Below are 22,671 nucleotides of genomic sequence, written 5' to 3'. Positions count from 1 at the left end.
GCTATTAATTAACTGACCAATTATTAACAGATTATTATTATTACCCCCAGTGCTTTGAGGAGTAAAAAAATGAGGTGACAGTATTCCTCTGTTGGTAAAAGATTCATAGGTTGCCAACACAGTGGCTGCCATAGACAGCAAAAAAGAAGAAGAGGTGAAGTGGTCTGAATGAGTGATTGCTGTCACACACAAAAACCTGTCTCCTATTGTTAGTTTGATTCAAGGAACCAGAAGCAAAGGAAAATAACCATTAGTGATGCTTCATAAGCTATACACACAGCAGATGTGTGTCCAGAATGCAGCAGCTAGACTGGTGACTGGGAGCGGCCGCCAAGACCATATAACACCGGACTTGAAAGACCTACACTGGCTCCCAGTACGTTTCCGAGCACAATTCAAATGTTGTTGCTGACCTTTAAAGCCCTAAACGACCTCGGTCCAGTATACCTGAAGGAGCGTCTCCATCCCCATCATTCTGCCCGGACACTGAGGTCCAGCTCCGAGGGCCTTCTGGCGGCTCCCTCCTTGCGAGAAGCCAAGTTACAGGGAACCAGGCAGAGTGCCTTCTCAGTAGTGGCACCCGCCCTGTGGAACGCGCTCTCACCTGATGTCAAAGAGAAAAACAACTGCCAGATTCTTAGAAGACATCTGAAGGCAGCCCTGTTTAATGTTTGATCATGATCATGATCAAAAGCTGAAGGCAGCTTTTCATGTTTAAATAGGTTATTGTATTTTAATATTCAGTTGGAAGCCGCCCAGAGCGGCTGGGGAAACCCAGCCAGATGGATGGGGTATAAATAATAATTATTATTATTATCATAGCACATACTCAGTTGGTGGAATTCATTGCCGTAAGAGGCAGCGATGGCCGCAAGCTTAGATGGCTTTGAGAGAGAGAGGTCTAAGGAAGTCTGTGACTGCTAGTCATAATGGCGGCTTGCTTCATCCAGGCAATGAGAAACAGCTGTGGGAGAAGACTGCTGCCTTCATGTCCCGTGCAAAGTTGGCTCAGCTTTTTAGGCAGGGTGAGGCCACTGCCTCAGGCGGGAGGAGCTACCCAAATGGCATGCCTGCGGGCGCCCTGCCTGCCACCCTGTCTCCGCCAGCAGCAAAGAAGCGATGCCACCAGCAGCACCATTTTGGGGCAACTCAGACCCCCTGCCTGATACTCTGCTAGCAGCAACTTATGGAAATATATTCTGAAGGCACTCGCTGACTGCTGCAATCTGTCTTGAATCCAAAGGCTGGCAAGGAGTGAAACTATATATATAGCGGCTAGCGTTGCTGCTCTGCTTTCCCTCAGGGGAAATGGCACTAAATTGTGGGCGTGTTTTGAACAATGAAAGCCAGTTTGACCCTCTTATTAGCAAGGCCGTTCTCTACTTATGTGTGCAACGTGTATAGTATTTAAAATACATTAATACTAAATGATCATGATCACACAGAGGTAATACTTGGGTATAGGTGGACCAAACATAAAAGCAATAGTTTTCTCTAGCACTCAAGAGAGGAAGCCAGAGCAGCAATTCAGATGCTGGAATTCCATACTGTATAGCTTTGCCTTTAGGTCTAAGGACACGGTCTTGTGTTTGCAGATGGCTGAACTGATATGACTTCTGCTTTGGGTTGTAAGGGCATTGCACGCTTGAGTCCCTGGCCTGGCCCTTCCAGCTGTTTGCCTTAAAGGGAATTCCACTGACAGGGATTGCAGGCTGCAAACCACCAGACTCTTTCTCTAGAGGCTAGAGAAGGTAGCTGACAGAGGGCTACCAGCTGGTGGGCGCTGTAGTTCAAAACACCTGGAAGGTCTCAGTTTGGGGAAAACTGCCCTAAGTCATTACAAATAAAAGGTGTGTCAGAAGTGTTTGCTAGGCACAACGTCATGAATATTATAGCTGAATTTGTGTGCTGTGTCTTGGCCTTCTTGTTACATACATTTTGACTGTGTAAAATTTCATCCCTTGTGGAAATCCAGGGACAATTATGAAGCAGGCACAAATATCAGCTTCTTGATGAGTCTCTTTTAAGTTTTTACTCTCAGGATTGAGATATATAATTGCTCCTAATTGCCCGTTAACACGCACACAAGCACAGCTGCATGACTGCACAGACATACAGAAGCAAATGCAGACCACTAATTTTTAACCTAAAAACATTTTAATTAAAAATTGGATAGGACGTATGATATGCAGGCTAGAAGAAGTTTCTTTATTAAATCAAATAAATAAAAAGTACTCCATGATATAGCCAGTAAAACTTCATTATCCAAATTTCAATTAACCTAAATGCTATGCTAATTTTTTTGCAAAGAGCATTCCAGAAAGTCTCAGAATTGGATTAGAAAGGATCCGAGAGTTAAGGCTTGGGGCACATTGAGATTTGTGCTTTGCCTGCTCTCCTTTGACATCATAGAGACGATCTTGCCAAGAGCTGGATGTCAGTGTGAAAAGAATCATCTCCAGGACCAAAACAAGTTGTCACATTTATTAATGAGTCACTGTTTGCTGTGGCCTCTCACACAATTTTAGGAACACCTCCAAAACATCCAGCCTCATGCTGAATTTTTAAGCCTTCCATTACAGTATGGGGGGGGGGGTTCTTTCACAGCAGACACACACACACAAATACCCATCCCTGTCTAACTATGTGCATTGAACCATTACAGTGGTGCCTCGCAAGACGAAATTAATCCGTTCCGCAAGTCTCTTTGTCTTGCGGTTTTTTCGTCTTGCGAAGCACGGCTATTAGCGGCTTAGCGGCTTTAAGAAAAAGGAAACAAACTCGCAAGAACTCGCAAGACGTTTCGTCTTGCGAAGCAAGCCCATAAGGAAATTCGCCTTGCGGAACGACTCAAAAAACGGAAAACCCTTTCGTCTAGCGAGTTTTTCGTCTTGCGAGGCATTCGTCTTGCAGGGCACCACTGTATTTGGCTGGCGAACTACATTGCAAAATTCAGAAGAGTGTGAATTTTGAAGGATGGCTTTGATTTGGTTCAATGAATTATTTTGAAAGGTGCGAATTAGGTAAATTCGCCTTTAAATGTGAACGGAGTTGAATTTCTCCCTGACTCTACTTGTGATCCTTCTATTCACATTTATTCAGAAAGAAGCCTCACTGAGTTGTATCGGAGTGGACCCATTATAATTAGTAGACCTAAGCTAGTGATGTCCATTAATGTCAATCAATCTTCTGTGAGTATGATTAACAATGAATACAACCCACTGTGTTCAGTGGGGTTTACACTTGAGCAACTGTGCATTAGAAAGTTCTTAGATGTGGATCATTGTCTTTAGAAGTCTCATCATCTTCAAAACATGCACCACTTACATTCTTGTAGTGCTTCAATCTGACGAAAGACATTCCATAAATTAAGTCAGGTCACATTTGTAGTTATGTAAAATACAAAATAATTGCTTAAAGGTAAAGGGACTCCTGATCGTTAGGTTCAGTTGTGGACGACTCTGGGGTTGTGGCGCTCATCTCGCTTTACTGGCTGAGGGAGCTGGCGTATGTGGCCAGCATGACTAAGCCGCTTCTGGCGAACCAGAGCAGCGCACGGAAACGCTGTTTACTTACATCTAACCAAAACAAAAGTACCATTGCTAAGTACCTTGAAAAAATAGGTTGCTTCTCTGGATCCCATTGTGTAGATCAGAATGCCTGTCTTCAGGTCTATACTGGCCTCTGATTGTAGAACAAGCTGTGGGTGGAATGGTAAAGATCAGAAAATGGAACATAAACTGTAATCTGTACTACAATACAGAAGAAGAAATGATAGCAAAATGTAAACTATAGTATTCAAGGGGATTATTCCCCCCAAAAAAATTTGGGGAAGCCAGGCAGACATGTGGCAAAGGCTGATCTCAGGCTATATGGCTCGTGCTTCGGCCTGCACAGTTGGATAGGACAAAACTTCAATGGTTAAAGGAAACTCCATTTTAATGTACAAAGCCTGCCTTTGCGCCCCACGGTGCATGTGTGATGGCAAGCCTCTCTCTGAAGCTGTTACGAACATATCCTCAGGTAACAAATGGCAATAACTAACAGAAATATAAAGAATTCATTTAGAATTCAGCCTGCCAAGGTCCTTGCAGCTTACTTCTTAAAATGGATCTCTAGTCCCAAAAGGAAAAGGATGGTTCTGGTTTTGGAAGAAAGATGAGTGTGCACAGGTCTGTAGTGCTGCAGACACAGAGAGCGCAGGTGGGTGTTCCTCCCTGAAAGCAGTAAACACACAGCATTCTTTTGTTCCGTAATAAATTGCTGCTGCATTTGTGGTTATACATGTTTGAGTTAGGAGAATAAAAAAGAATATACCCGTGATATCATGAACCTGTCATCTCACCCCAATCTCCAAAAACGTTGGCCATCCCCCCGCCCCGGCATGAGTCATAAACACACTTACAAACATAGATGTGGCATTTAAAAACAATACTAAAATAAATGGTGGATAGGCTGCATGACTCACAAGGGGAAGGCATGGGGCTGATTCAGCATTTGATTACCTATTGTGCTCATTACAAGTTGAAACTCCGGGGTTGGGGAGCACATACAGCAATCAATGAACCCTCAGAAAACTTTTTCTGACCTTCGTCCACTCAATGGTTGTGGGAGGACAAGGGTCGACACACATGCATTCCAGCTTCGACATGCATGCATTCCTTTGAATGTATAACTGCACACGTAGAGTGCTCCCTCCATTCAGAAAAAGCAGAGTTTTGATCATGCAGGAAAAAGCCTGGTGCTCCTAGCAGGGCTGCAAATGAATCCGCAGAGTTCAGAAGTGAAGACAGCATTTGCCATCCTGTTTCCACCTCCTCTGTGCTTCAGTGAAGGTGTAAAAGAGGGCGGAGAAAGCTCTTGAAACTATGCCTCAGCCGTCATCCAGAGTTCCTTTTGTTACCTCTCCCTTCTTTTATGACAGTGGTTCTCAACCTGTGGGTCCCCAGATGTTGTTGGACTACAACTCCCATCATCCCTGAGCTCTGGCCTTGCTAGCTAGGGTGATGGGAGTTGTAGTCCAACAACATCTGGGGACCCACAGGTTGAGAAAGGCTGCTTTATGACATGGGTAGGCAAACTAAGGCCCGGGGGCCAGATCCTGCCCAATCGCCTTCTAAATCCAGCCCGCGGACGGTCCGGGAATCAGCGTGTTTTTACATGAGTAGAATGTGTCCTTTTATTTAAAATGCATCTCTGGGTTATTTGTGGGGCCTTCCTGGTGTTTTTACATGAGTAGAATGTGTGCTTTTATTTAAAACGCATCTCTGGGTTATTTGTGGGGCATAGGAATTCGTTCATTTTTTCCCCTTCAAAATATAGTCTAGCCCCCCCACAAGGTCTGAGGGCAGTGGACCGGCCCCCCGCTGAAAAAGTTTGCTGACCCCTGCTTTACGTTCATGTACTCACAGCTCTGGTGACCAGCACACAGCGAACATACCAGAAGCACTTCTCATGTACACACATCAGAGTTAGTGGCACTGAACTCCACAAAGCATGGAGGGGAGACTTGGGTTTCCAACTGTTAGGGGACAGGCAGAGGACACAAGGGAATCATGACTGCCCACAGTTCCCTCATACCAGCTTGCTGTGCCTCTTATCAGTTTGGAGGATACGTCTCTCCTTCCTACTTGAGAGCAAGCCTGTCCAGCTGGCAAGCCACCAGCCTGAATTCAATCTGTCAGGCATGGATTGCCATTCCTCCTTTTCCGCCATCTCCAAGGAGGTAAGAGATTTGTCAGAGCCTCGACTGGGCCGCATTAGTCAGCCCCAACTGTGCAGGCCCCACTCTCTGGTGTTTGAGCACAATGCACATCAGTACATCAGAATCAGCACATGACCACAAAGCATGCTTGCTGCATGAAGTATACCTTGATTCTAAGACAAACTTCCTATGGAAACATTTGATGAACAGGATTGGCTTAGATTTCATTTTTGACTTTAGCTCTATTCATTCAAAGCAATTATCAAGAGATGGCTTTCAAGTAAAAAAAAAATACAGTATTTTAAAAACACACCTTAATAACAACTGTTCTAATTGTTTCTAGCACGAGCCCATTTCAGATACTTGAAAGGCAAGGTAACCTCATCCCTGAAAACAACCCTATTAATGAGGCTACCATTTCTTTAGTTATTTTCTGCTTGATAACCTCCTTCCCCAAAACCCTTAATTAGGTATCTTATCTAGCTCTGTGAAATCCAATACAGGTTAAGAGCTGGTTTTACAGCTGGTCAAATTAAAAAAAACAAAAAACCAGCATGGTTGAATTTCAGAGGGAGCTTTAATAATCTCGTACAAATCCCTTCCTCCAATCTTGCTCTGTTCATTCAAGCGGGCTCCTTACATTTCTGCAAGTAAGCGAGGCTGATAGATTGCCTGAAGTAGCTCTGAGTAAAACCAAATCCAAACAACTTCAGTAAGAGGATGCCCATCAGAAAGCAAAGGGGTTTGTATTCTTACGTCCATATAGAGTGGTTGGGGTGCTAAACCTGTTCCTGGAATATATTGTAAGGGGATAGTGCATTTCAAATCAAACCTTTATTGTTACAGTCAGTGACCAGCATAAAAAAGCAAAATAAAAACACATAATCCAGATGTGTAATTTAGGGGGAAATAAAGTAAAGAAGCATAGACTAAAGTAACTAATCACCTATTCTTCCCTAAGTAACCTCTCCTTGTCACATGATCTCTGTCACATGATATCAACAGCTGGCCACTCTGAGCTATAATGTCGACTGCGCAGACATGTGTGGGAAGGAGGAGGGTATCTTGTGTGGTGTTAAGAGCACAACACAGATCTGGAGGCAAGTGCCAGAAGAGCCAAAATACCGCTTGCTCCTTCTTGGAAAGGGGCTTCAGAAAATATATTTTCATTGCAGAATTCTGCTTTATTACAGGAAGATTTATATATACAAAAGGATGCCACACCATGTGTTGCCAGGGCAGCTGTGTCTGAGGGCAGTTGAAGCATCATTATAAAGTTGAAGGAGCACCACCCAATGGATTTCTGACTTGGCATGCAAACGCTTATTTAGGCAGATCAGTGGGAACAGGGTACACCAGAGCTTCCCAAACTTTTATATATATATATATATATATATATATATATATATATATATATATATATATGTGTGTGTGTAGGTTTTGGTGTCTTCGGGTGTCTTCCCGTGTAAGAGTTGGGGTGTCTAGGCGACGTTTCGACGAGGTCTCACTCGTCATCTTCAGGCTGGTGCTTTCGGCTTCTTGTTACTAGAACAGGGCTCTGTTCTAGTAACAAGAAGCCGAAAGCACCAGCCTGAAGATGACGAGTGAGACCTCGTCGAAACGTCGCCTAGACACCCCAACTCTTACACGGGAAGACACCCGAAGACACCAAAACCTACATTCCTGTACCCGTGAAAATCTACGAAAGCAAATATCTCACCTGCTCTGTTCTAGTAACAAGAAGCCGAAAGCACCAGCCTGAAGATGACGAGTGAGACCTCGTCGAAACGTCGCCTAGACACCCCAACTCTTACACGGGAAGACACCCGAAGATACCAAAACCTGCATATATATATATATATATATATATATATATGCAGGTTTTGGTGTCTTCGGGTGTCTTCCCGTGTAAGAGTTGGGGTGTCTAGGCGACGTTTCGACGAGGTCTCACTCGTCATCTTCAGGCTGGTGCTTTCGGCTTCTTGTTACTGGAACAGAGCAGGATCTCAGTGTTTGAGTTCCTATAAATACTGTTGAGGGGGTGTGGTGTATAGCCTCCAACGTTCTGGGCAGAGAGGAAGTTCCCAGGTTAGTGTGCCTTTTCTTCTTTTGTTCATTAATTACTTGAGGGATATCTTGAGTGATTTCTTGAGTGATATACTGAGTACCACTTAGGAGGGTCATTAGGTGTGGATTAGTTGCTAAAGCTTTCGTGTCTTGACCTCTTGAGCTTGTGAAGAGTTTTTCTGAGAAGATGGCTGTACTGCAAATAGTTGTGCTCTGGCTTGGCTTCGTGTATAGGGGCGAGCTGTGGTTTTGTGCCCTGTGCCAGCCAGATCTGTGTAGAGATTGCAGGGGGGTGCAGCATCCGGAGGTGCCACTATGGTTTGGCTACTGGATGGTGTCTGTAATTTATCTGTGGAGAGGGTCTGGGTTTGGGTCTGGTGTGGTTGATTGGAGATGGCGTTCTGTGTGCCTCTGGTTCTGGTGTCGGTTTTTGTGGGGAGGGCTAATTTCCAGATGTCTGGCAGGCGGGACGTGTCGTCACGCTTGTTCATGTTGTGAGGGTGTTTCTCTATCTCGATGGCTTCCATGATTATTCTCTTGTGGTGATGTTCCATGTTAAAGAGCAATTTGGAATCTGCAAAATTAATTTCGTGTCCTGTTTCTTTCATGTGTTGGTAAAGAGAGGAAGTTTTTTCTTCTTTTTTGACGGCATTCTTGTGTTCTGTGATACGTGCATTTATTCGTCTGTTTGTTTGTCCAATGTACGTGGCTGGGCAGACTTTGCAGGGTATTTCATAGACCCCTTGGTTTTCTAGCTGGATTTTATCTTTGGGGTTTCTGAGGATATTGGCTATTTTTTGGTTGGTGCAAAAGGCTGCCCAGCCACGTACATTGGACAAACAAACAGACGAATAAATGCACGTATCGCAGAACACAAGAATGCCGTCAAAAAAGAAGAAAAAACTTCCTCTCTTTACCAACACATGAAAGAAACAGGACACGAAATTAATTTTGCAGATTCCAAATTGCTCTTTAACATGGAACATCACCACAAGAGAATAATCATGGAAGCCATCGAGATAGAGAAACACCCTCACAACATGAACAAGCGTGACGACACGTCCCGCCTGCCAGACATCTGGAAATTAGCCCTCCCCACAAAAACCGACACCAGAACCAGAGGCACACAGAACGCCATCTCCAATCAACCACACCAGACCCAAACCCAGACCCTCTCCACAGATAAATTACAGACACCATCCAGTAGCCAAACCATAGTGGCACCTCCGGATGCTGCACCCCCCTGCAATCTCTACACAGATCTGGCTGGCACAGGGCACAAAACCACAGCTCGCCCCTATACACGAAGCCAAGCCAGAGCACAACTATTTGCAGTACAGCCATCTTCTCAGAAAAACTCTTCACAAGCTCAAGAGGTCAAGACACGAAAGCTTTAGCAACTAATCCACACCTAATGACCCTCCTAAGTGGTACTCAGTATATCACTCAAGAAATCACTCAAGATATCCCTCAAGTAATTAATGAACAAAAGAAGAAAAGGCACACTAACCTGGGAACTTCCTCTCTGCCCAGAACGTTGGAGGCTATACACCACACCCCCTCAACAGTATTTATAGGAACTCAAACACTGAGATCCTGCTCTGTTCCAGTAACAAGAAGCCGAAAGCACCAGCCTGAAGATGACGAGTGAGACCTCGTCGAAACGTCGCCTAGACACCCCAACTCTTACACGGGAAGACACCCGAAGACACCAAAACCTGCATTCCTGTACCCGTGAAAATCTACGAAAGCAAATATATATATATATATATATATATATATATATATATATATATATATATATACACATTTTTATTAATTTTTAACATATCATTTCCAACAGTCATTTAACATAACTTCTTATCTTATACTTAAGTCAACAACCTCTGAAGATTTTCAGTTCTTTATCACTTATTCTGCATTTCTTAATTTCTCTATTACTTTTAATTTTTATTAACTAATAATTCTCTTCATAGTCTTCCTTGCAATATTCCATATAATCTTACAGAACTTCTTGCAGTCCTACTAGCGTAATCTGCTTATTACAATTGCTTTTCAAATAGTTCAAATATTTATTCGTCTTCTAAGAATCTCTGGTCCCCCAGGTTTCGAATCCTTCCTGTTAATTTATCTAATTCTGCATAGTCCATTAATTTCATTTGCCATTCTTCTTTCATCAGTAATTCTTCTTGCTTCCATTTTTCTGCCAATAGTATTCTGAGCTTCCCAAACTTTTCATGTTGGTGACACACTTTTTAGACTTGCATCATTTCGTGACACACTAACTCAGTTTTACTAGTAAACCAGAGGTTAAACGAACCCCTTTGCAGCCCCTGGAGGAGCGTGGAGAGTGTTTGCATGACACAAATACCGTATTTTTTGCCCTATAGGACGCACCGGCCCATAGGACGCACCTAGTTTTTTGGGGGGGAAATCAAGGGGGGAAATGTTATTTCCCCCCCACGTTTGCGCAGCCATCCCCAAGCTAGAAGAGGGAGACGGAGCGCTCTGTCTCCCTCTTCTGCCTTCAGGGACAGCCTCCCTAGCCTCTGCGCTGCCCTGCAGAGACTTTGCGCAACCATCCCCAAGCTAGAAGAGGGAGATGGAGCGCTCCGTCTCCCTCTTCTGCCTTCAGGGACAGCTTGCCCCGCTGTCCCCCGAGTTTGTGGGGCTGGCGGGGGGAGAAGCAAGCTTGCTTCTCCCCCCGCCAGCCTCCAGATCAGCTCGGGGAATAGCGGTGTGGTGGCGCTCCGCCTCCCCGCTATCCCGTGGGGCTGGCAGGGGGGAGAAGCAAGCTTGCTTCTCCCCCCGCCAGCCTCCAGATCAGGTCGGGGAATAGCGGTGTGGTGGTGCTCCGCCTCCCTGCTATCCCGTGGGGCTGGCAGGGGGGAGAAGCAAGCTTGCTTCTCCCCCCGCCAGCCTCCAGATCAGGTCGGGGAATAGCGGGGTGGCGGCGCTCCGCCTCCCCGCTATCCCCAGAGCTTGTGGGGCTAGACCAGGTCTGGGAATAACGGGGTGGCGGCGCTCCGCCTCCCCGCTATCCCCCGAGCTTGTGGGGCTAGCAGGGGGGAGAAGCAAGCTTGCTTCTCTCTCCCCCCCCCCCAGCCTCCAGATCAGGTCGGGGAATAGCGGGGCGGCGGCGCTGTGCCTCCCCGCTGTCCCCCGAGCTTTTGGGCTGCAGGCTGCTGCCCGCAAGCCTTGCGAGCCCGCAGGACATCCCGCCGGGCTTGCAAGACTTGCAGATAGCTTCCTGAAGCATGGAGAGCGAGAGGGGTCGGTGCGCACCGACCCCTCTCGCTCTCCAGGCTTCTGCGAAAGCCTGCATTCGCCCCATAGGACGCACACTCATTCCCCCTTCATTTTTGGAGGGGAAAGAGTGTGTCCTATAGGGCGAAAAATACGGTACACACTGCAGCCAACACACAGTTTTGAAAGCTCTGGAGTACACCTTTGAATACATAAGAAGGGCTCTGCTGGAGCAGACCAATTGCCCACATTGTCAAGCATCCTGCAGCCCACAGCAGCCAACCAGACTGTCGGGATCTCCGCTCGGCCAAGCTGATAAAGCTCATTTTCCTTCGGCCGAGTCTTCTGGAATCACCTCCGACGTGATTAAAGACCTGAGCCTTTGATGAGGCCTCAGGCACATTCTCATGCAGCAGAGAATCAAAGCAGCACGCGGAAGTGATGAGATTTATGGCTACATTGCAAAGAGTTTTATTTTCCTAACTACGCAGACAAAAAACACACCCTCTCTCTGTGAGAGCAGAGACCAACAAAGGAACAGGAAATCACTAACGTCACATCCGTCTCCTGTCTCCCGTGAGACTTCCAACAGTATGGAATGTGAGGAATGTAAACAGAGTCTTGTGACGCCAAAGCACTGTTCAGTGGCAAACAGAAACTAACACAGACGCCCACAAACAGGACATGAAAGGCAATAGTCCTGTCATGCTATTAATTCCCAGCACTGGCACCGACAAAGGCATACTGTCTCAGAAATCTGGTGGATGCATATAGCCATAATGATTCGTTGCCATTGATGGCTTTTTGCCCACATGAAATTGTCTGATCCCCTTTTAAAAAGCATCTTTTGCCTGCCCTGGCTCTCTAATAACTGAGCATAATGCTCTCTCCCCATTAGTGCAGATGAAAGGTCGCACTTCCATCCATCAGATGCATAGTCTCATATGGCAGCAGCTTCTTATGTGGATCCCAGTGTATTACTAATCAAGGGGCATGGCTGTCTTTGGAAAAGGAAAAATGGGAGAGGGAAGCTGCTAGTTGCCAAAGCTTCTTTATTCCATAAATTAAATGTTGGGGAGAACAGCAGTTCAATGGTAGAGCATGTGATTTGCATGCAGATGATCCTCAGCTTAATCCCTGGTGTCTGCGGTTTAAAGGATCTAGCAGCAGCTGCTGGGAAGTACCTCTGCCTGGCAAACACAGCCGGCCCTACCATTAGGCAAAGTGAGATTATCATCTCAGGCAGCAAACGCCGGGGAGGGGGAGACAAAAGCAGCCCTCAGCTGTTGCTTCTAAGCCCCCCAGGTATTTCCCTGTTGCCACATGGCCTGGCCTGCTGTCTCAGGTGCAGCAAAAGGGTGCTATACCCTCAAAAGTGTACAGCGCAGTCATCTTTTGTATGTGGAATGAGGAGTTGCCACCTTTATATCCTTTGCCTCAGGCAGCAAAATGTATTGGGCTGGCCCTGCTGGAGAACCACTGTCAATCAAAGCATACAGTTCTGGGTTAGATGGAGAAATAATCTGGAACCAGTGTGCCAGGTCTTGCCCCCTAAGCAAGACAGAGGGTTTTTAAGCTGTCCAGCATGTTTTCAGGGATCTAGGAGGCGCTTTCGGAGCCCAGTAAGCAAGGCAGAGAGCTTAAAAGCTCTTTCCACACTGGGAAAACCCTGCACAAAAAGAGCTTTTAATCTCTCCACCTTCCATGCATTTAATTTGTGCGATTTCAACTGGCCAGTCCTCAGCTGCATAAAAGTTGAAACTGCACGTGTTAAACGTGTGTACATTGTAAGTTATCCGCACTCTTTGGTCGTGCTGCTAAGAGATACTTAACAGACCTGGCTTGAGGCGTTCCTGGCTGGAAGCATTAAGTTAATGGCATTAACTTTAGGAATCTCTTTTTCTACAGAACCCCAGCTTAGAGATGTGAAACCACAGGCTTGGGGGAGACCCCAAGATGGCATTCAGACTCATAGATGTACACCCCAAATCCTGTAACAAAGCAACCATTCTTCTTCAGGGGTAACAATTGCACAAAGCCACGCAAAAGCAAAAGTTTGCTTGGCTGAATTAGTGTATTGACATTGCCCCTGAGGAAGATGATAGCTCAAATCTAAAAGTGCACTGGATTATAGGATCAATAACTTACAGCGCCCAGTTGCTCCCTCTCTGCCCCTCACACCCTCCCCATCCTTCCTGATTCAGAGACAGTCACACAGAACAAAAAAATGTGCAAAGAACAATCCTTTGCCATGGCCCCAGAGATGGTATACAGATGTGCCTTTGATGGATGTGAGTCTTTCTTCTGTACTGTGCAGAAGTGATGAGGATTAGCCATAGGTACACCCTGTTCCAACTGAAAGATGTGACTCAAGAAGCACAGCGCATGGGATTTACAGAATCAATACCTGATCAAGACCAGATGCTTCTTGTCTCTTTTGTGTCAGTAGACTCTACTGCTAAGAAGCCTTCCCTCTTTTTTCTATTTCTGTATCAGGACCATGATATATTAGACCTCAGTTCCACACACACTTATCTGGAAGTAAGCCCCATTGAACTCAGGTGGGCTTACCTCTGAATATTTTTATTTTATTTATTATTATCATCATCATTATTTCTTTCATTTTTATACTGCTTTATATCTTAAGAAAAAGCCTCAGAGTGCTTTGCAACACATTAAAACATCAAATAAATCAACCCAGAACAAACATTACTGAACAAAGTCAAATATAAAGTATACAGTCAAAACAACATAATTAACGGGAAACTAAAATATTACCATAAGGATTTCAAAATAAGACATTGCAAAGGAGGGCAACCAAAGTATGCATGTTTAATGCAGCAAAATCAACAACAGAAAATAATCTTAAAGATTTCAAAAGGAATCATGACCAAAAGAAGTCAAATAGAAAATGCACATTTAAAACAGCATAATTAGCAAGAGAATAAAATAGGCATATAATATATCTGCTGCCCATCCTGCCAGTGGTAGTTCATGGCAGACAACAGCTGTGGAAGCTCAGATTCGATGATCTGGGTCTGCACTAAGAGACAGCCAAGCTGCTCTCTGACCTTTTCAGCAGCCTGAGCTTTTGTAGCTGGAGTCAGTCTGGGCCCCGCCCACCCAGGCCAGGTAGAAAAAGGCCTGCAGGGCAGGGAGCTTATTAACGTTTATTTTTAAAAGTTGCTATCCATTCCTGCCCTTTAAGATACTCTGAATGCAGATATGATAAACTAAGGTATGCTGCCCAAGTACATCTGTTCTTAACATCACATCTGCAGCGACTAGATGTTCTAGGATTGAAGAAAGAGGGACGAAGTTAAAAACGGGATCACTTGGGCTATATTTTTTATTGTATAATCTAATATTGTATTCATTTATTACAACTGTGAAGCCAATTGCAAATCAAATCATGGTGACAACAATGCATAACTTTTCCCATAAGACACAGGGTTATGTTTTGAGAGGCAATTATGATTTGCAAGCAAGGAGATCTTTTTCTCAGCTGAGCTGTAGTGTATTCTTTTAGAAAATAAAGAGAAATTAAACCATCCCTTTGTGGGTGGAGGGACCAGGCGTAGGTCTGTGGATTCTGCACAGTTGTATTAAGACTGGAGGTTTGTGAAGGACTGTAAGGCTGAGACCTGTTTGAGCTTTGCAGGAGGTCACTTGGATGCGTGGAAACTATTGATATTCTGTAATTAACTTATTTCTGTTCCTCTGACAGGGACAAACGCTAAACATGGACTGCGCTGCAAGGCATGCAAGCTGAGCATTCACCACAGATGTGCAGAGAGCATTGGACAGCAACGCTGCATGGGCAAACTGGTAAGGCGGTAATTGGATAATTATATATATACATATAGAAGGCAGTAATTGGATCAAACACAGCCACAAACCAGACTGGGCAAGAGATATGGCCCAGGAGGTCCCACCTAATGTCTTGGCTGAATTGAAGAAGCACACAGTGCTTAGGAAAAGGTAATCTAGCAAGAAACTTATTCCAGGCACAGATTCAAAAATCATACTCCGAACATGCCAACTCTGAGAAATATAGACTCTTACAGGCTCAGTTAAACAAGAGTTGTTGCTTTTCAGACAGGGCTACAGCAGGGATGGCCTCAGGACTGGGCATTGTTGGACATTTGCCAAGGCCCATATTTCTACGGCGGGCTCACTGCTTATCCCATAGTCTCCAACTGCCCCCCAAATGCCAGGGCCCATGCTGAAAACCCTTAAGCCATCATAGCTTCTCACTTTGTCATGCAGAGTCCCAGATTCCCAAATGCAAGCCTTTGCTACTGTCAATGGCCAAAGAAAACCCCTCAAATCTTTCTCCACCTTTACCTTCATTGCTCCTTCCATCTCTTGGCCAGGGAAAGAGCAAAGCAGCAACTTACTTTGGGTTCTCGTTTGCACCCCCTTGCAAAGCTGCTCAGCAACATCGGAGATGGTCTGCTCTGTGTCCAAAACCTCTTAGATCCCTGCCCCTATTTCTTTGCATTCCTCCCTTGCCTTCCATTGCCAGTTTCATTTGGGAACCTGAAGTGTCATGGAGCCACCACCCACCTCTGTGTGTAGCGAGCATCCTCTTTGGCTTCTTGTTTGACAGAGATGCAGAGAGATCTGATCCTGCAGCTTGGCTCTCTCTGTGGCTTAAAATGAACCAGACTAGATTCCTAGAGAGGAAGGGGGTTTGAGGAGATGGGGAGGGGTCCTCCAGAGCAAAAACGCCTCCCTTCAAAACCCCTTCCTGCCTGGCTACTCCAGTGGATGGGAAAAATGGCATTTATCTTCCCCATGACCTAAATTGATGGCACCTTCTGAAATCCCATTTTGTCTCCCCATTTTGTGCATTTGGGTGCAGCTGATCCATCCAGGATTCACCACACCACAGAGTGGTTTTTGCTGGCAGAAAAGAAACACCTACTGCTTATGCAGGGGATCTGCTTTGCATAATTAGCACCTAGTTAGTCAGATCTAATTTATTTGCTTTATAGCCTTAGACACCAAGTGAAGCATTTTTATACACTAGGCTTTTAAATCTTCTAATTCTGGCTGGTCTTTTTTTATTAGCTGCTTTGTATTTCTGGGTTATAAATGATGTTTCATTGGCATGATTGAGCATAGAAGCTTGCCACCCCAACCCACCCCCACAAAAGAGGACATCTACCAGAAAGGGGAAGCCTTCAAAATATTTCCAATTAAAAATGAAACATACTTCCCCTAAGTATGAATGCTAAAGTACAAAAAATAATTTATATGTTCTTATGATCTGGATCCCATGCAGATCAAGCAACAGGAAGGAATCTACGCTGTTCAGTTTTAGCTTTGCAGTAAAAAGCAAAGTTGCCCCAGTAAAGCAGGAATAGGGAACATGTCATTGCTGTTGAACTCCAACTCCCATCATCACGATTGACTCTGTTGGTTGGGACTGATGGGAATTTGAGTCCAACAACCTTGGGAGGGTCATAGGCTCCTGACTTCTGCACTAAAGAATTAGCAGATACAGTGGTACCTCACGTTACAGATGCTTCAGATTACAGACTCCGCTAACCCAGAAATAGTACCTCAGGTTAAGAACTTTGCTTCAGGATGAGAACAGAAATGTGCTCTGGTGGTGCAGCGGTAGCAGGAGGCCCCATTAGCTAAAGTGGTACCTCAGGTTAAGAACAGTTTCAGGTTAAGAATGGACCTCCGGAACGAATTAAGTTCTTAACCCAATGTACCACTGTATACCATATTACTGTAGCTTCATTGTACGTCCGCTGAACCTAGCAACCCCATTGAACTGAATGGGTCATGATTGCCTTATATTCATTCTCTCTCTCGCTCTCTCATTCGCTCACTCTCTAGCCCAAAGGCTTTCGCCGCTACTACAGCTCTCCGCTACTCATTCACGAGCAATTTGGCTGCATCAAAGAAGTAATGCCTATTGGTAAGTTCAGATAGAGTCTTGTTTTGTTAATGGTCCCGGCCCCCCAATTCTGCAAGTTGTAGCGTTCATTGATATCGCAAAGGCTTCGGTGCCCTTTTGCGAATGATGCTTAATCACAGCAAGACTTTGACTGAGTCCCTGCCCAGGTAATTCCCTCTTGGAAAACAAAAACTTCACAAGGGTAGCACTAGCAAACATCATTTCATTCCACAGAGCAAGAGTGGGGAATAATCATTTTCAGTCTCTCCAAGACAACCTTCACTGGAGGCCACATGCCAATGGTGTCTGGGGCCAAGGGCCAAAGTAGGCAGAGCAACAAATGTAAGTTTCACCTTTGTGCAATAGGCTAGTTTCTACAGACACTCCTCTCTAACCTCCACCCAGAGGCATTATCAGAGTTCACAGGTACATTCCAACCAGGCAAAAAGACACAGAGTCCAAAGCAGAGCCAGTGAGAGGCGTGAAGGGAGAGGAGGCATGGCCTGGGAGAGTTCTGATACAGAGTCCTGGAGAGTTATATTTGGCTCCAGGGTCCGACCTTCCCCATCCCTGATGCAGAGGTTGCGAGGCTCAGAATGCCATAAAGAAACAATGTTATCCAGGGTTGTAAAGACTGCAGAGAGAATAATTGGGTGCACTCTTCCCACCTTAGATCAAATCTATGCTTCCAGGTGTCATAAGAAAGCGGCAGAGATAGCACAGGATAGTACGCACCCCGGAAATGATCTCTTTCAGCTTCTGCCCTCTGGAAGAAGATATAGGGTTATAAAGGCCAGGACTAGCCGCCTGAGAAATAGTTTATACGCAAATGCAATTCTGGTTCTAAACGCAGCATAAGGGGTCTCTATAGTATAGTATAGTATAGTATAGTATAGTATAGTATAGTATAGTATAGTATAGTATAGTATAGTATAGTATAGTATAGTATAGTATTTTAAAATGGGGTTTCAGAGTTTTTAGGGGGTTTTGAATGTTTTATGTAGTTTTTATGTAGTTTTATGTAGTTTTTATGTAGTTTTATGTAGTTTTTCAATTTCATTGTTCTGCATGGGACAATGACAATAAAGATCTCGTATATATATATTGTACAAGAAAGTGACTGGCAAATAAACTTAATCAAATTACTGAGTAAGAAGCTCTAAGGCGTGGATTTCAAATGAATGCAGAGGTCACAAACCAAGGTGAGGTCTCAGGTGACAAATGGGATGCCATGTAAGAAACAGAACTGACCCATGGAGCACAAAAAATTAGTAGCGTTTCTGTTTTCTGCAAGTCACATTGAGACGAATAAGAGTTTACCAAGTGCACTAGCACTGTGAGCTTCCCAGTGGATTTGGGCCCATATTGATCAGCGGGAGCAGTTAGCATTTAGATTTTTCCATCGCAGGCACCAGAATGTCTTGAGTCATCCTTGAATGAACTGAAAGTCAAAGATGAGGAGCAAGATATGGGTTGCCCATGTCTTGGCAAAATTAAAAGTAGTCACTGCACAAGCCTGGGATGCCCAAGTCATCCAGTGAGTGCCCATTTGGACATTAGCATCCCTGGTCCTATAATGACATTCTGAACCGTTACATTATGGGTTTGTTGTTATGTTTCTTACTGTTTATTTGATCCATTGTGAGCTACTTTGAGCAGAGTTTTGCAGAAAACCAGCATACAAATAAACAGGTAGTGCTGATACTGATCACATTGGCTCTCTTTCCAGATGTTTGGCAGAGACCAGATGTTTCCTGGACTTGGACCCTCTGCTGAACATCTGTTTTGGTCCATGGCCCAGGTGGATGTTAGTTTCCATCTTGAAAGGATAAGCAATATTTTTCAAGGAGGAAGAAGAACACTTTTAACGTCCCATCTTTTCTCCCTTCTTATCTGTGTTTCTTTTGCAGCTTGTGGCAATAAGGTTGACCCCGTCTATGAAACACTTCGCTTTGGAACTTCCTTAGCCCAAAAAATGAAGAAAGGCAGTTCTGGGAGCAGCTCAGATTCACCAAAAAGGAACTCAGTAAGTGTGCTGTTTTGGGTTGTTGCCAATTTTTTTCCATAGTATATCCACCTACTTTCCCCAGAAAGGACTTGGGTGCCTGGTTACGTGCCACTTCTTACTATTAGTTACTAAACCTTTTCTGCAGGTGCCTGATATATACTGCTTCACTGCCTGTACCTTGGTTGGTAATTTAACATTCTCTAATAAAAAAATAAAGATCTGAGCATCCCCATTCATAATCACTCTGCCTGACACAGTGCTGATGGTGGTTTTTCAAACAGTGCCACCGATTTATAAGGGGTTCATAGTAGGCAAAAGAAGACGACTAACCCTTGCCCCAATTTTAAAATATTGGAAAAGATGGACAGCAGAAGCAAGGTACGGGCAATGATAGTAAATAGCCAGCAAGAATGGGAGAGGCAATGGCAAGGAGGCGTTGATGTGAACAAATGCAGCTATTTGCACTGAGGGTTTTGGACTAAACGGTTTATGGAAATGAGGAGCCATATGCTAAATACAATAGAGGTATTGCTCCAGGAGAGAATTCCAGGGGCAGAAATTGAGAATGGACAGAATAATTTAAGATGTGAGATCTTCAGGTGGGTGAGGATGGTAGAGTTGATGGAACAGCACCGCCATCAGAAACCCCACACTAGTGGGCTTTGACGCAAATTCCATAGAATAAAAATCCACCCTCAATAGAATCTGGCTGGCATAGCCAGTAGAATGAAACAAAAGAACAGTCTTTAAATGACTCTGTAAGAGAGAGAGAAACAGAAACAGAACAGATGGGAAATCCCATTTTATGGGTTTGATTTAGAACACTGATAGGAAAACAAGGCCAGAACTATTTTTGATAATTATGGGGAAGCCAACAGTCTGAAAAAAACACTTGAGATGCTTACTTCTGCAAAAGGAATTCACTGTGCGCTGCCCAGGTAGGATTGGGAATGATCACCAGCATTTCTATTTAAAAAAACACCCGAAAAACAGAAATTTGGACCTACTATAGGATCACGATGCTGTACACAGTGCTGGGGTCATGCAAAGCACATGACTGCTTTAAAAATATTATTTCAGCAAACCTACCCTTACATGTAATTTTGTTATGTACACTTATTTTTTAATTCTGTTACTTTTATGTCTGTTTTAGTAATTTTTATGTGTATACTTATTTTTAGACCTTGCTAATTTTATGGTGTTTTTAAATAAATATTTTATTGAACATTTTGCTAAATAAATGAAATAAAACTGGCTTGTCTAATAATCACCTGGCAGAGGACTGAGAGGACCTCTCAGTTGTCATCCCACTCTCCTGCCTGTGTTGAACTTCTCTTCTGCTCTTGAATTTTGGTATTATAAAACATGCATAGACTCCCAAGGGTTGGTACAGCATTAGCCCCTGAAAGCCCCTGAGACACCAAACCCCTGAGCCAGCCCTTCCATGGGTAGCCCACTGCCTCTACCACCAGTGGAGAAGTGGCTCCAGCACTGGCACCTATTTCGGGCCAGATATTGCAGAGCACACAAGAGCTGACCCAAAATCTGCAAGATCTGACCCAAAATTGGCACCAGTGCGCAGAGGCAACAGTGCAGGTGGCACAGGCGGCAGCAGCAGGTAGGGTGGCACCTCATTTTGTCTCAAGCGGCAAAATGGGACCCACCACACAAACACACAAACACACAAACACACTTCTTATTCTCTAGTGAAAAAAAGTAGTATTTGGAGGAGCGAATAGCTGGCCTGTGCAGAATTTAGCATTTCAACATGGCAGCAGTGGCAAGGCTGGATTCACCTTCCAACTAAATACGCTCTAGAGCAGGGTCTCTGTTAAACTGGAAGCCCTAAATCCTCTGAAATTGCCTCTGTGTCAAAAAAAAAGTGTGTTGTGCTCCATGAACTTGGCTACTTTGAAATTCCCTACAGCTTTCCATAAGATGGGTAGATTTCAAGTACAGGCTGCATAGGGCAAATATTTTTAACTCTATACAGTGGTACCTCAGGTTACATACGCTTCAGGTTACATACGCTTCAGGTTACACACTCTGCTAACCCAGAAATAGTGCTTCAGGTTAAGAACTTTGCTTCAGGATAAGAACAGAAATCGGGTTCCGGCGGCACGGCGACAGCAGGCGGCCCCATTAGCTAAAGTGGTGCTTCAGGTTAAGAACAGTTTCAGGTTAAGAACGGACCTCCGGAACGAATTAAGTACTTAACCCGAGGTACCACTGTATTCCTAAGAACTAATCCGTTTCTATCTACTTTCACCACAAGCTTTAATACTTCGAAATATGAGAGATAAGCAGAAGAATAACATGTATACAACTGTGGAAAACAGACGGGGGATTCCAAACTTTCAAGTTCCTCCAAATGCAAACCAATTGTACACTTAGGTTCATTCTTTGGCACAGCCTCTGCCGGCATTCACTGCTGTTAAGGCATTGAGAATGAACCTCTCTAGTGACCAGTGAATGTTGAAATAGAGGCCCAAATGGTGTCTCTGGGCAGACTCCATTCTCACCAGCCACCCAGTTTACGGTTCCTCAGGAGTAAGCATGTACTTGTGTCTTCCATTGGGCAGAGCTGCTGTTCTGCAGGAATTCCACAGCTGCTAACGTTGCTGCTATTCCACTAAACACATCTACATGGAGACCTTTGCGTATTCCTAGAGAAATGGCCCTATTATAAACCCTCACAGCTTATGAATGTTGTATTTCCCCAAAGCAAATGCTAGCTTTGTTCAAACGTTGTGATCTTTCCTCTTCGTTTCTTTAGCTCGTCCACAGACCAGAATTTCCACAAATGTAATTGTTTCTTGTCAAATCGGTAAAGCTTTCTGTTAAGTAATAAATGATTACTCAAGCATGCAAAACATGAACATATTGCCAGTTTGCCTTGAAATTTTGATCAGATGGGGAGTGGGTGTAAGTACAGAATGCAATACGTCGTGGGATTTACTCCTTGGCAAGTCAGGCTGTCAAGTAGTGGATTACGCATAAGTGTGTAGTACTTAAAACCACAGTCTTATTTGGAAGAAAACACATGAACTTCAGATCGCTTGAGCGTGGGATTTCAGGATCCATGAACGTATAGAGCAGGCATGGCCAAACTTGGCCCTCTGGATGTTTTGGGACTACAACTCCCATCATCCCTAGCTAACAGGACCAGTGGTCAGGGATGATGGGAATTGTAGTCCCAAAACATCTGGAGGGCCAAGTTTGGCCATGCCTGGCAGTGATGCAAAATCAAGACAAAGTATCATCATTGCAATAAACAGCTCTGGCAACCAATCCATTTCAAATATAGCAATCCAAGCAATTATTTCATTTCAGTAATATTAACAGTGATATCCAACAGCTTCCTAACAGCACTAGTCTTTGGGTCCCTGGGACTGTTCCTAAGACCTGTCAGTTCAATCAGTCACAATGGAGAGGCAGCTTACAAGTAAACAGACATGGGATAGAACTGTTCAACATCTCCTGTGTATGCATCTATCAACCTCTACCTCTGTCCAAAAGCCAGTTCCCGATAATTTGTCAAGTTCTGATGTGACCAGATAAAAGAACCTAGAATGAGACTGTGCAGGCAAAGGGGTAGAGCTATGCAAATGAAGTGATGTGCAGGTGAGCAGGTGGACTTGATTCTCAACAGATGCAATCAGTGCAATCTAGATTCCAGAGAACACCTTTTAGATCCCAGAGCATACCCTTTTAGGGAAAGGATAGAAA

General features: G+C 44.4%; 1 protein-coding gene across 2 annotated transcripts in view; it reads left to right on the top strand.

Moving 5' to 3' along the window:
* The window catches only part of STAC (SH3 and cysteine rich domain), an 84,403-nt gene that overhangs the window by 46,845 nt on the left and 14,887 nt on the right, over positions 1 to 22,671 (top strand). For both annotated transcript variants that reach the window (XM_081164773.1, XM_081164774.1), the window contains 3 exons: positions 14,745 to 14,845; positions 16,874 to 16,955; positions 18,845 to 18,960. In XM_081164773.1, the coding sequence (XP_081020899.1) occupies positions 14,745 to 14,845; positions 16,874 to 16,955; positions 18,845 to 18,960 (299 nt within the window). The remainder of the gene's footprint in view (positions 1 to 14,744; positions 14,846 to 16,873; positions 16,956 to 18,844; positions 18,961 to 22,671) is intronic.

The sequence above is a fragment of the Podarcis bocagei genome, assembly GCF_964188305.1.
Source record: "Podarcis bocagei genome assembly, chromosome: 12".
Taxonomy (NCBI): domain Eukaryota; kingdom Metazoa; phylum Chordata; class Lepidosauria; order Squamata; family Lacertidae; genus Podarcis; species Podarcis bocagei.
The sequence above is the reverse complement of the archived record's forward strand: the minus strand, read 5'-3'. Positions and strand labels throughout refer to the sequence as shown.